General features: G+C 42.4%; 1 protein-coding gene across 6 annotated transcripts in view; it reads right to left on the bottom strand.

The window, feature by feature from the left end:
• The window catches only part of CCSER2 (coiled-coil serine rich protein 2), a 209,585-nt gene that overhangs the window by 65,342 nt on the left and 128,818 nt on the right, over positions 1–15,425 (bottom strand). For all 6 annotated transcript variants that reach the window (XM_056530764.1, XM_056530763.1, XM_056530765.1 and 3 more), the window contains one exon: positions 10,191–10,395. In XM_056530764.1, coding sequence (XP_056386739.1) covers positions 10,191–10,395 — 205 coding nt within the window. The remainder of the gene's footprint in view (positions 1–10,190; positions 10,396–15,425) is intronic.

Below are 15,425 nucleotides of genomic sequence, written 5' to 3'. Positions count from 1 at the left end.
AATCATGTTCAAACCGGAATAAAGATCCTTTTGAGAAACATGGAGAAGAGAGGGTAGAACAATGTTCAGTAAAAGTACATGATGTCTGAACGATCGTTCATGCCCCGAGGTGCCCTGGTATCAATTTTGAGGATCCAGAACACCTCTCGGGCATGAAGTTTCTTACTCCAGTGTCCTCCTCTGATAGGCCTGTGAACATGCTCCAAGGCGGTGACTTGAAGTGAAATTCTCTAAAGTGTTTAGACGCACCTGAAGATGCCTTTGTGTGTATACTGGTGCGAGCGCCTATGATATGCTCGGACATCCTCAAGGTCTACATATACAGCCTATATACTGTTTAGCACATGTGGTACATGTAATACAATAGACTACATGAGATGTATGAAAGGATGTTAAATGATTGCTGTGTAGTCGTAGAAACTATAACAGAGGTTTTCTGCATATATTTACATAGTGCACATCCACATAGGAAATTACCCTGATGGCGTAATCAGTATTTTTTTTTTGTTTTTGTTTGTTTGAGAGTTATCTGAAGAAATGAAAAGGCCGGGTGATAAAATATTTCCCACTGTATTGTTGCGTTTTGCAACAAATCTACAGCCATCTTTTAGGATGGACTCAAGAATAGTGTCTTCACACAGAATTGGTAAATATTGGTTGACAATGTTTTTGATACTGTTAAAAATTGTTTTCTATACTGTGTGGAGATAGTCGTGGGCATTTTGGGTCATTGGACAAGAACAAGATGGTGATCCCGCTATTTACCAAATGATGGCAGAATTAGAACAATATCTAAGGCTTGTTTCACACTAGTAAATTACTCTGTTTAGCAAGTGCCGTCACTAGTTCTGTCCTAAAATCAGCTGTCACCAGCAGTAACCAAATCCTATACGTCCGTTAGAAAATCCCATTATAGTCTATGGGATTTTTCTAATATCAGTTTTAATCAGTTATAGTCCGTTATTGATAATGGACGTTATTTTGTGACGGAAGATAGTACGGAAGAAAATAGTTCATGAACTATTTTGTGAATAATCGTGTGAATAATCACACAAATAATCATCCTGGCTCGACAATTTGTTACAGCCCTTAGTCACTAGGATCCCAGGATATGTCCGTGATACCAAAGTGCTATTAAATGCTATGGATTCTTTTCAATGGAGCTCAGACATGTCCTGAGTGACCTTTGATGTCATTTCTTTGTATAGCTGTATTCCTCATGAAAGAGCTTTTTTTGCCTTCCAATATCATATGGATAAGTACAGCAATTTCTCTGGTGACTTGAAGCCAAAGATGGACGGCCCGGACCAGCTCACCCTTCCTTTTGTAGAAAACAAAAGGGGGGTCTGGATGATGACGAAAGCCGCAGTGGTCTTTGACCTGCGGACCTCCAGATGTTTCAAAACTACAACTCCCAGGTTGAAGACCACTGAGAAGGGATTGACAGGCGGTGATGACGACCGGGGGGGGATGGGGAAGGTGATGACGACGGGGGTGATCACGACAGGGGTGATCACGACGGGGGGGGATGATTTATTTCCCACCCTAGGCTTATAGTCTAGTTAATAACTTTTCCTGGGTTTTTGGGGTGAAATTAGGGGCCTTGGCTTATATTCGGGACGGCTTATACTCGAGTATATACGGTAACTCTCAAACAAACAAAAAAATATATATAAAAAAACTGGTTACGCAATCAGGGTAATGTCCCATGTGGACGTGCCAGAGGTGCAATATGTAAATATATGCAGAAAACCTATGTTATAATTTCTAAGACTACACAGCAATCGTTTAAAATCCTTTCATACATCTCATGTAGTACCACACATGTAGTCTATTGTATTACAAGTACCACATGTGCTAAACAGTATATAGGCTCTACGTGTAGACCTTTGAAAAAGAGGATAACCGAGCATATCATAGGCGCTCGCACCAGTACACACACAAAGGCATCTTCAGGTGGATCTAAACACTTTAGAGAATTTCATGAAGGGTCTGTCTCCTCGCTTCAAGTCACCGCCTTGGAACATGTTCACAGGCCTATCAGAGGAGATAACGGGATTAAGAAACTTCATGCCCGAGAGGTGTTCTGGATCCTCAAAATGGATACCAGGGCACCTCGGGGCATGAACTATCGTTCAGACATCATGTACTTTTACTGAACATTGTTCTACCCTCTCTTCTCCATGTTTCTCAAAAGGATCTTTATTCAGGTTTGAACATGATTCATGATGTACGTTTTTCATGATGTGCGTTTTTTTTTTGGAATGATTCAAGTATGTCAGTGTGCGTTTCTGTCAGACATTGATGTTAGCTAATGTGAAATATGGTCTATTTCCGGATATGTTATAGTTGAACAGACAATAACATTGGCTTAATTATAACGCCCACACACACTATATGCCAATGTGAACTAGGACATGCGTTTTCTTGAGTTCTTATACTCTACTATAAAATAGGAGCAGAAAAATTATACTGACCATTTGTCAGATCTAGTACATGACGAACAACTGCAGCACCAAACAACCCCACTGACTTGTTCTAGGGACAGTCCGTATCTGCTACGGTGGGACCCTTATTTTACTGGAAAAAGCATTGCTGCCTGTTGGGCTATTTTCTGGCAAACATGAATAAATCCTAAAGTGAATCGTTTTAATGATGGTGGTAATTGCCATCACTATAGAGTGAGACAGTTTAGGTAGTATAGCTAAGAATTATTCTCCATCTTCCTTTACGGCAATATCTTCTTGCTTCCATCACAAATTCTCAGGATCCTGCATTCATTGTTTTTCTTTTTGTGGCAGATAAATGGCATACACTTTAACTTGAATAGCTAGGAGGTCATATTTGCCTGAGAGGAACCAACTTCCTTAAGAAACAAAATATACCTTGCATCCAAAATGAATGCTAGCACGCAAGACTGAGGCTACAAAGAGCACAAGAATCAATCATTCAAAAGAATACATTATAGTCTATGTGAAGAGAAATACAAAATGAAAACTATTAAATTATTTTGTCTACAGTTGATCAGTATTTTTTGTTGATCTAAAATATTGTATATCTACATTTGCACCCAACTTTTCATTTTTTGTTATTGCAATCCCTTGATAATGAAAAAAAAAAAACTTCTATTTAATGGGCCACTCAAACAATTCAGAGATCATTCAAGCAGCCTGCCTGCACGATTGAGTCTTGTAAAGGCTCAGAAAATGTGCGCCATTCACGAAGACGGAAGCTTTGATCTTAAAGCGGTACTCCACTAAAAAACATTTTTTTTTTTTTTATCAACTGGATCCAGAAAGTTAAACAGATTTGTGAATTACTTCTATATAAAAATCATTATCCTTCCACTACTTATCAACTGCTGTATGCTTTACAAGAAGTTATTTTCTTTTTGAATTTCCTTTCTGTCTGACCACAGTGCTCTCTGCTGAGACCTCTGTCCATTTTAGTAACTATCCAGAGCAGGATAGGTTTGCTATGGGGATTTGCTCCTACTCTGGACAGTTCCTAAAATGGACAGTGGTGTCAGCAGAGATCACTGTGGACAGACAGAAAGGAAATTCAAAAAGAAAAGAACTTCCTGTGGAGCATATAGCAGCTGATAAGTACTGGAAGGATTACCATTTTTAAATAGAAGTCATTTACAAATCTGTTTAACTTTCTGCACCAGTCGATTTTAAAACAAAAAAAGGTTTTCCAGAGGCGTACTCCTTTAAGGACACAGACATTTTTTTTTTTTTTTTTTTTTACAAATCTGACCTGTGTCACTTAATGCATTAATAACTCTGGAATGCTTTTACTTATTCTGATTCCGAGTTCGTGACATATTCTACTTTATGACGTAAATGAAGAAAAGATGGGCCGCACTCACCAGCTTGAAGGTGCAAACAGTGCCATTTCTTTATTTCAAAGGTGCACCTATTCACGTAAAATGGCAGGACAGTTCACAAGATCCTCTGCATAAGACTGAGTGAGTGCGGCCCATCTTTTCTTCATTTACCGTATATACTCGAGTATAAGCCGACCCGAATATAAGCCGAGGCCCTTAATTTCACCCCAAAATCCCAGGAAAAGTTATTGACTCGAGTATAAGCCTAGGGTGGGAAATACATCATCCCCCCCTGTCATCATCCAGACCCCCCGTCATTACGTCATTAACAACCTCATCATCATCACCCTGTCATCATCCCCCCTTCATCATCTCCCCTTCATCATCACCGCCTGTCATCTTCCCCTTATCCCACACACCCCCTTCATCATCCCCTTATCATCCCCTTGTCATCATTCCACACACCCCCTTCTTCATCCCCTTGCCATCATTCCACACCCCCCCTTCTTCATCCCCTTGCCATAATCCCCCCCCCTTCATCATCCCCTTGTCATAATCCCCCCCCCCTTTAATCATCCCCTTGTCATCATCACCACATGTCATCATCATGGTCTTCAACCTGCGGACCTCCAGATGTTTCAAAACTACAACTCCCAGCAAGCCCGGGCAGCCATCGGCTGTCCGGGCTTGCTGGGAGTTGTAGTTTTGAAACCTCTGGAGGTCCGCAGGTTTAAGACCACTGCGGCCTTCGACATCATCCAGCCCCCTCTCACCCCCTTTAGTTCTGTACTCACCTCCACTTGGCGCTGGTCCTGTGCTGCAGGACTGTCCGGTGGGGAGGTCGTCCGGTGGGATAGTGGTTCCGGGCTGCCATCTTCACCGGGGGGCCTCTTCTGGGCTTCGGGCCCAGAATAGAGGCGTTGCCTTGACAATGACGCAGAGGGACGTTGGTAATGAACGTACCTCTGCGTCGTCGTCAAGGCAACGTGACTATTCCGGGGCCGGGCCCGAAGCACGGAGAAGAGGCCTCCCCGGTGAAGATGGCAGCCCGGAACCACTATCCCACCGGACGACCTCCCCACCGAACAGTCCTGCAGCACCGGACCAGCGCCGAGCGGATGTGAGTACAGAACTAAAGGGGGTGAGAGGGGGGGGCTGGATGATGTTGAAGGCCGCAGTGGTCTTCAACCTGCGGACCTCCAGAGGTTTCAAAACTACAACTCCCAGCAAGCCCGGACAGCTGATGGCTGCCCGGGCTTGCAGGGAGTTGTAGTTTTGAAACCTCTGGAGGTCCGCAGGTTGAAGACCACTAAGGGTGGAGAGTTCACTCGAGTATAAGCCGAGGGGAGTGTTTTCAGCACGAAAAATCGTGCTGAAAAACTCGGCTTATACTCGAGTATATACGGTACGTCTACATGTGGATATCTCCTTATTCTTGGGCATTTTCGCACCGCAGCAGGTGCATGAGAAGTGAATTACGTTCCCCTGGGTGCTGGACTGCTTTGTGCTAGCTCACTGTCCGAGTGGAGCAATATAAAGGGGGTTGGAGTGCCGACTTCTGTTTCTTTTTGTATAATATTCTACTTTATGTTAGTGGTAAATTTTCATCGCTACTTGCATCATTTCTTGGTGAAAAAAATCCAAAAATGTCATGAAAATTTAGCATTTGCATAAATTATATATTGATTCACATATACACTATGTCTACTTTATTTTGGTATTATAAGGTTGACATGTTTTTACTTTTTGAAAACATTAGAGGGCTTCAAAGTATAGCAGCAATTTCCAAATTGTCCCAAAAAATTCTAAATCAGAATTTTTCAGCGACCAGTTCAGCTTGAAGTGGATTTGTGGGGCCTTTCTGTAAGAAATCCCCCATAAATGACCCCATTATAGAAACTGCACCCCTCAAAGTATACAAAATGACATTCAGAAAGTTTGTTAACCCTTTAGATGTTTCACAGGAATAGCAGAAAAGAGGAGGAGAAAAATAAAAATGACATTATATCACCAATATTTCACTAAAAAAGTGCATATCAACACTGCTCAAGGTCTTTTCCATCTTCCCAGAGGGAAAGGGTGTGTCCTTCTCTTGCATGCACTGTGATGACTCCTCCCCCTCCCTCTGTTGACTCACTACTCTCGGGAGCCTGGTAGCCCTGCTCTGTAACCCTTTCCTCTCTGGTTTTATTCTGTACACACACAGATTATTGGAGATTTCCTGTACTCTACCACCAAAAACAATATTGTAAGTATAACTTCGATCTTCCTAAAATAGTGCAAAGGTTTAGTGCTAAAAGTACAGTGGTTTCCTATGTCATTCATGTGTATCATGCTTTGCCAGTCCTGTAGTTTTTTGAACACTTAGAGGTACAGTGTTTGGATAACTCTTTTTTGCAGCTGTGTTGCCTTCAGTTGTGTGCCTACAGCTTTTGCAAAACTACAACTCTCAGCATGCCAAGACATACCTTAACTGTCCAGGCATGATTGTAGTTGTAGTTTTGCAACAGCAGGAGTCACATGTTTGGTAAAACTCTGTTATAGCAGAGTTGCTGCAGGCTGTGTTCCTCCTGCAGCCTTGTCAAGCAGACATCTCGTGTCCATGACCCTTGGACACGTTCATGCTGCTGTGGGACTCATCAGTGTCCTAGGAGGTATGGGGACCCCTAGTGGTGGGAATTTAAAATGCAGTTTTCTTTAATGTTTTTTTCTGAAAAAGGTTTTTGGGGGGCATGTCGCATTTAGGATGCCCCCATGGTGCCAGAACAGCAAAAGAAAACCCACATGGCACACTATTGGGCAAACTAAACCCCTCAAGGAATGTAAGTACAGTACAGTGAGCCTTAACACCCCACAGCTGATTAACAAACTTTTGTTAAAGTGGGAAGTCAAAATGAAAAATTTGATTTAAGGGTAATAGGAGAAAGGGTAATAGGAGAAAAAGCCCTGTGTGTTTATGTCAGAACCACTGTAACCAGCAGCCACCCCTGTGCAAATCACCAGTTTAGGCCTCAAATGTACATGGCACGCTCTCACTCCTGAGCCACTGTGTAGTGGTCTCCAAACTGTGGCCCTCCAGATGTTGCAAAACTTTAACTCTAAGCATGCCCAGACTGCCCAGGCCTGCTGGGAGTTGTAGTTTGGCAACATCTGGAGGGCTACAGTATGGACACCACTGTATAGTAGTCTCCAAACTGTGCCCTTCCAGATGTTGCAATACTTCAATTCCCAGCATGCCAAGACTATCCAGGCATGCTAGGAGTTGTAGTTCTGCAATATCTGAAGGGCCAGATGTTACAGACCTACAACTCCCAGCATACTTGGACTGTCCTGGCATGCTGGGAATTGTAGTTCAGCAACTCCTAGAAGTCAGCAGTGAAGATCACTTACCAGCGATCTTCACTGCTGTCGCTGTCTCCGCCCCCGACACACGATGCCTCCCTATCATCTGCCACCGGTCCTCCCGATCCTCTGTCACACTCGCTCCTGCCACCAGGCCCCCGACCACTCTTGCCCCCGCATCTGCCGCCGCCATCTTTCCCCCGCTATGCCCGGACTTCGAGGGGAAGGCAGAGAAGGGGATCTCAACTGTAACCCTCCACCCCTGCCCTGCGATTGGCTGGTCAGTTCTGACCGGCCAATCACAGAGGATAGGAGGAGGTGGCACCCCTGCCACCTTATTCCTATCCTTCAGGATGGTCGTGGCTGTCTTTGACAGCTCCAATCATCCCTATTTTCCGGGCTATCGGGTGACCAGAGACCCGGGAAAAACCATGATTCACCGGTCTCAATTCTGACCGGCGATTCACGGCGTTTGCCGACAAGGGGGGTGTCTCAGGATCCCCCTAGGCGATGTCCTGGGATGGCTGCTGATCAGCAGTCATCCCATTCCAATCACCGCCCCGTGCCATGGAGCAAGGGTGTACCTGTACACCCTTGGTCCCCAACAGGTTAAAATTGCACAAAAATGTCATGGGGTACATTAACACAGGCGTATTTAGCTGTTTAAAATTTGCAAAATATGCAAGTAAAGAATGGGACATGTATTTTCCATCCTGCCACTGCCTTTAAGAAAACACATATTTCGCTTTTCTTTCACAGTTTTCTCTTCATTATACAAGTTTTGGGTTAAGGAAGTACAAAATACAGATAGTGTGTGTGAGTGTGAGTGTGTGTGTGAGTGTGAGTGTGAGTGTGTGTGTGTATATGTGTATATATATATATATATATATATATATATATATATATATATATATTGCCTTCAGGGGATATTATGGTTATAGGGACACTGAATGTATACATTTCTTTGTGTGGTATTTGTTTAATAACAAGGTATTCAAAATGTATTATTTAGCTGCCACTGTATTCTGTAGATTCATAAAGAGTGAATCTGGCTTCAGCCCTGCATGTAGAAATCGGCTTTAGTTTATGCAAGTTACCTGCGTAAATGACCAAGTGGCAAGGGTACAGTAAACCAATCAAAAAGTTGCAAATTTGTTTGCCAAAAACTAGTGTTTAAACCAGAGTAAATCCCCACCATTATACTTATTTAGTTTTACTATTTGTTTTAGTTCCATTGGGGACCTCCAGCTCTATCTAGACCCCAACCAATCAAAACTTTTGACATGTCAAGTGACTGGTACACTAAGTTTCCTTGATCCCATCTGTTACTACAAAAGTCCATCTGTCAATCAAGTCCTGTCACTCGCAGGTGTCTGTGTCCATTTTGTCTATTAAAGCTACAAGACAGTAAGTCCATTTGTAGCAAGAGGGTACAGAGTATCGATAACAAGACACAGAGGTGATAATTTTAGAACACCTGAAGATGCCCTGGCCAAAAATAAGACAATTGGACTTGACAACATTAGACATGGTTCTCTAAAAGCATGTAGCCTAAATATACAGCTTTTTGGGTATTATTTTACCCCGTGTCCGCATTTCATCAAGTGATCTGGGTTTAGGCAGCTGCTACACAAAAGGATTTTTCTTTATATATGCTAAGCCCTTAGGCCAACACCTTGCCTTTTGTCATCCCGTATATCCCTGGGTTACAGCACAGGGTAGCACTCTGTCTGATTTTAGGTTTACATATATCTCAAACATAAGACAATGTAGAGCTTTACAGGTATTGAGAAATCATGTGGGTTGCTCAAGCTAATACAACAAAAATAATGAACACCTTGGCCTAGAGTTATCACAAGCATTGTCTGATTTGCCCAAAGCAACCAATCACAACTCAGCTTTCATTTTACCAGAGCAGATGTGAGCAGATGTGAGAAATAAAATAAAAACTGTGCCCTAATTTAATGCTATGGGCAAATCAGACAGATTTGGTCTCGGACAGATTAGTAACTCTGGGCCCTTCACCTGATCTGTAGTATATTCTAATCTCAAAATGTGCCTTTACATTATGTTAAATGGGCACTGTCACCAACTTTTTTTTTTTTTTTATGTTGTAGTACTTATGTACTACAACATATCTCTAATATAGATTATTTTATTAAAATATTGTATTTTACATTTGAAAACCGGACACTAGGGGTCTCCCTCCTAGTGGCCGGCTGCAGCCCGGCGTGACGTCACACTTAAATTCGGACCGATGCCGGCCGGGCAATCTGTCCAAATTCAGTCAGGCTGCGCTTGCTCTCTGCCTGTCAATCAGACAGGGGGGAGCGAGCGCGGAGAACGGAAGATGTGCGCCCTGGCCTACCGGCATATACGCGTCGCTGCTGCAAGACTGTCCTGCACTTTGGTATGTATGTTTTTTTTTTTTTTTTTTCTGGGAGGGGGGGGGGAGCGGGTTGCACGGCGGGGTTCGGGTAGCGGAGTTGGGGGGGGAATTGGGGTTGCGCGGCAGCCGCGGCCATGGGAAGGTATTGTTTTCAACACAGGGTGCCTCCAGTTGTTTCACCACTACAACTCCCAGCATGCCCTGACAACCAATAGATGTCAGGGCAAGCTGGGAGTTGTAGTGGTGAAACAGCTGGAGGCACCCTGTATAGATGAGCTAAGGGCGGAAGCCGGCCCCACCAGCAGGCATTAGTGACGTTGCGCCTGCTGGGGAAGTCTGCCTGGTAAGGGAGCACACTACCAGGCAGACAAAAAGACATTTTTAATATAGTAAAAGAAAATTTAAAGGCAGGGAGGGGGTTAGGGATAGATGGGCAATAGTCAGGGACAGAAAAAATAAAAAAAAGGATGGTGGGAGCTACTCTTTAAATACAATTCCATCCTTTTGCCAACATTGAAATTGGAAGGCCTCTTTGTATGTCATCTGCAGACTATGTAGATTTTTTTTTGTTTTAGATTACCAAAAGGAGATTAAACATGTTGCATATAATATTATAGCAAACACACTCACTTGTTGCAGAAGGCGCTTCAACTTGAGTAGTTGTGTCTTCACCGTTGTGCAGTCTTGGACCATGTGGCAGAGAGTCATTTCATCAAGTATTACAGTATTGTCTCGAAGACCCATTATCTGTGTAGATCGAGGGGCCTGAGTGTAAAAGTTTGGACTCCCATAGGTTTCTCTAATGTCAGTGGGGGACTCTAGGTAGGAGGTACCCCTGAAATACAAAAGTACCATTGATATTACATAAAATGACCGTACTACCGTGATGACTTCAATACTCAAAAAGAATACAATAACTTTTTTTTATGGAGCACAGTATTTAGAAGTTGCATGATGCCATTAACTGCCTTGGTGTGGGTGTATGTGCATACACACACACACACACACACACACATACATACATACATATATATATATATATATATATATATATATATATATATGAGGAAAGAAAGGTAAAAGATAAGCTGACTGTACTAGTCATACATACGGTAAAATAACATTTTTTTGGCAATGCTATTTTTAGCACTAACATCCTCTCAATTGGATCATGATCAATTCTGTATTTAGACTACGGTTTCCCTGCTGTAGGAATATGGAGGAAGCAATAGATTGTGATTAGAGATGAGCGAACTTACAGTAAATTCGATTCGTCACAAACTTCTCGGCTCGGCAGTTGATGATTTTTCCTGCATAAATTAGTTCAGCTTTCAGGTGCTCCGGTGGGCTGGAAAAGGTGGATACAGTCCTAGGAGACTCTTTCCTAGGAATGTATCCACCTTTTCCAACCCACCGGAGCACCTGAAGGCTTAACTAATTTACGCAGGATAAGTCATCAACTTCCGAGCCGAGAAGTTCGTGACGAATCGAATTTACTGTAAGTTCGCTCATCTCTAATTGTGATGTTCCCCATGTACATTCATCAGTATCCTACTTTTAAGTGCTTATTAGGCCCACTGAGGCGCAGCACAAACAAAGTGAAAAAAGAATGGCTATATGCCACAGTTTTAGAAACCAAAGCAACAGCACTACCTTAAAGCAAAGTTCAATCCAATTGTATAGGTGCATGCAGAGTCTCAAAGCTCTAGGGTCCTTACATAAATAGAATAAAGGATATATCCACAACACACAAATCCATGAAAATACATGATTTATTCCATCAAAAAAAATGTCACACAGCAACGTTTCAACCAGCTCACCTGGTCTTTCTCAAGCTCAGTACAAATGGTGCAATTACTATCAGGATCTGATTTATGGCGTTTGGGAAATTTCTCCAGGTATGGCCGTCATATATGCACTGTAATTATATGCACGTTATGTACCACTATGACTTTGTATATTTACACTTGATTATAATTTTTGTGTTTGAAATTGTGATTTACACACTTAATTTGATAATTAGAGACCAGATTGGTATCCTTATTTATTGTGTGAACTGCACCATTTGTACTGAGCTTGAGAAATACCAGGTGAGCTGGTTGAAACGTTGCGGTGTGACATTCATTTTAAAAAAAATTTTTTTTTTTGATGGAATAAATCTTTGCGGATTTGTGTGCAGTAGATATATCCTTTATCCTGTATAGGCATCAGATAGTTATGTAAAACCGATTCTCTATATAGAAATATGGGTGACAAAATAAAAATAAAATTATATGTACAGTAAATAATTATGTGCATGTGTGTTAACATGTGTGAGGTTAACTTTCCTACTCAGGTGTGTGTGTATACGGTATATGTATACACACACACACACACAAACATATATATATATGAATGATCTGTTCATTATTAATTGTCCGTTCGTACGCCTAGGGTTGGTCTTCCCAACCGAAACACATCATTTCCCGCATTTTTACCAATGCTGATGTGATTCTGAAGAATATGGAATAAAGATTGCAGTTGTTAACATGAGTAGCCATACTGGAAATCCGCTTTATTCTTCGATGGATAGAGTTGTACCAAACCCACAGTATTATGATTATGAATTAACAACGCTCCAATATGTCTTATTAAGGTCATCCCTATTCCCAGACAACACATAGACACCTAGATAAAACCTTTCAGTAGACAGTGGGTGAATAACAGTTATACAGTATAAAGGTTATTTAAGCGACCAGCACTGAAACCTTGATCAATGGGTGACTTTGTAGCATGAATCATTCCAGCACCAAGGTTTTTCACTTTGTCTACATTGATGAATATTTCCTTTCATCCTCAAGGTTAACTTTCCAGATCAGGATCAATAGAAAAATTATTCACATATAAAAAAAAATATATATATATATATTATATATATATATATATATATATATAGCGAAAGGTTAATAGAAAGGAGAAAGTAATACTGCAGTGTATAACAATAAACCATCATAAATCACAAGTAATGTGTGAAAGTAGGCACTAGTACAGAATTACTTTAAAGACTTATTCCAGGGAGATAAAATTATTGCTCAATAAATCCTAAATCAAAAAAATTTCTTAAAAAGGATCTGACACCAACTAAAAAACTTGAGCTCTCTGTATCCTCTCTAGCTCTCTGAAAAGCCAACTGGGATGTAACTATTCTTCACTGGCAAAGGGGTGTGAATCTGAGACTCTGATACCGTGCAATGAGCAAACTTCCTTGCTGTGCATTTTGGTGCACATAACACACCAAGATCTTCACTGAAAAACACATTCAATATGTGACAACTACACTAACCATGTAATAAGTAATAGATATTTGGAAGATGTTCATTTGTCTGATGCACTGAGGAAAAAGAAAAGGATCAGGCAAATGGATTAAAGGAGAAGTCCCATGTAGAAAAAGTATTGTGTTTTAAATGCAGAAGCAAAAGTTCTATCACTTTGTAAATCACTGACTTCACCCATCTTGTAAGTAAAACCTGTTTTTTTAGCTTCTTTGTTCAGAGAGGAAGTTCAGCAGCTCCCTGTTCTGATGACTTGCGACCCCCCATTGAGCTGCATTATGCTGGGGGCCGTGATGTCACAATTTCCCATAGTTCTGCAGCTTAGCCAGCTCTGTGCACGGCCAGGGAACCTCCCATGTGCAGCTTCAGCCAATCATAGAAGCCCCAGTGAGCTGAGCTCATGTCTTCATCTCCTCGGCAGGGAAGCATCTGACAGCCAGCTCAGTGTTTATAAGAGCAAGAACGATGTCCCAATGTCCCGAGAAGAAGCAGAGGGGGAGGGGAGATCCCTGCTTTCCCCTGCACTGATTACAATCTGACAGCAGGTCAGTCTGACAGAACGATGTCCTGAGAATAGAAGCAGGGGGAGGGGAAACACTGAGCCTGCTGTTAGGAAAGTGATCAGTGTCTAGGTCAGTGTAGCCCAACCAGGGTGCCTCCAGCTGTTGCAAAACTAAAACTCCCAGGCATGCTGGGAGTTGTAGTTTCACAACAGCTGGAGGCACCCTGGTTAGGAAGCACTGGTCTAGGCTGGGCTACTTCTGTGATGAACTGAAAGGCATTATGGGAGACAGGAAGTCAGGGACCTCCATGGACCAGGAAGTACCGATCTTTCAGAGGGGATTGCAGGAGAAGGGAGAGGGTGAGATACATGAGGAGCAGATTGTCAGAATGATGAGCTCATGCACTTTCACATGATAGAAAAAAATATTTGTGACTTGGTCCATGATACTTCTTCTTTAAACCCTTGTTTAGGAGAATTCTGTGGGTCAGGGGAGTGGATAGCTCCATCTGTGTTGTGCACTCCTCCCATCCCCCTGGGTGTAAATGGATGGATCCAACAAGTCCTAAATCTGTAGACTTGTATTTTAATTGTGGGTCACCAATATGGGACACTGAATGCAATAAACCTTGTCTATAACTTTAAAGTGTAGTTGTCAATTTAGAAAACTTGTCAACTTGTGATACTTCGGAATACCCCTTTAAGTGTTATACATGACCCCAGTGCTTGATTCACAGCTGAGCGTGCGGTACAGAGATACAGGAAAGCAATCTTTCCTCCTTTGCATGTGTGCACGGTATTGAAGCCATCATGTCAACCTCCACCCACTAGCTCAGGGACATCTGACAATTAGAGATGAAGCCTACAGAGGGGAAAACTGGTGAAAACAGACCTCCATGCTAAGTGGGAGGAGCTTTCTAGATTTGTTAAGGAAAATGTGGACCTTCTGTGGGATTTTAAAGGGGTTCACCTCCTTTATAGGGGTATTACTTTTTTTTTATTTGACTATGCTACAGGGGCTATAAAGTTAGTGTAGTATTAAAGGGTCTGTACCTGTGTGTCTGAAAAAAGAGGTAACAGCGCTCCGTGGTGTAATAAAGGAGGATTATGTGGATATTAGAAAGGCATGAAAACCGCTCACCTGGTCAAGTTGTGTAACCACATACACAACAATGGTGAGCGTGTAATGTAAAGGTGTCCGTAGCTCTCCGGCTCAAAGATATTGTCAGGAGTGAGAAGCTTCAGAAGAGACGCCTGCTCAGCGTGGCGCTGGACACAGAATGACCAGGTAGATAGCCTGATGAAGCTGCTTAGGCAGTGAAACGCATTGCATTCTGGGAAAATAATTAACCTTGGTTTCTATCTACCTGGTCGTTCTGTGTCCAGCGCCACACTGTCCAGCGCCACACTGAGCCGGCATCTCTTCTGTATCTGTGTGTGACTGTGGTCTCGGAATTCTTATGTGATTTTCGCCCCAATATTTATATTTAACAGCATACAAAATTACTCAGGTCTCGGCATTTCCCAGGTTGAAGTGTGTGGAGACATGACATCCCTAGTCCGTCGTGCAAAGGAAGCCTGTCCTACTTCAACGGGTAGAGTGTCCGCTGGATAGGAGAGAGATCATTTTGCAACAGCTGTAGAACCCCTGATTAGAAAACAATGATCTTTTGAATGAATGCAGCTCATTTGTGCTGCAATGGGTGGGGTGGCTGATGTGTGGAAGGGAGTACAAACATGGAACTATGAGATGTGTAGTTTAAGAGACTGAACTCCAACAGGAAATACCCAGATAGCCTGGTAGGTATGTACTAAAATCCCCTTATGGTGGATAACCCCTTTAAGTTTATTGTAAGATGCACTATTTAATAAAATGGGGCACTTAAATATATTCAGCATTGTGGCTGTGGCCCAGTTTTCTGCAATTTGGTAGCACGGTCCCACCATCCACAGGGCCTATGTGTCGGCTGGATTGTTTTCCCTTCCATAAGATAGGATCCTATGGAGAAGCATGTGATGTACACCTCACTCTGCCTCCTCCATAGCATTATA

This window comes from Hyla sarda, chromosome 7 (genome assembly GCF_029499605.1).
Source record: "Hyla sarda isolate aHylSar1 chromosome 7, aHylSar1.hap1, whole genome shotgun sequence".
Lineage (NCBI taxonomy): Eukaryota > Metazoa > Chordata > Amphibia > Anura > Hylidae > Hyla > Hyla sarda.
This window is presented reverse-complemented; position numbering and strand designations above follow the sequence as displayed.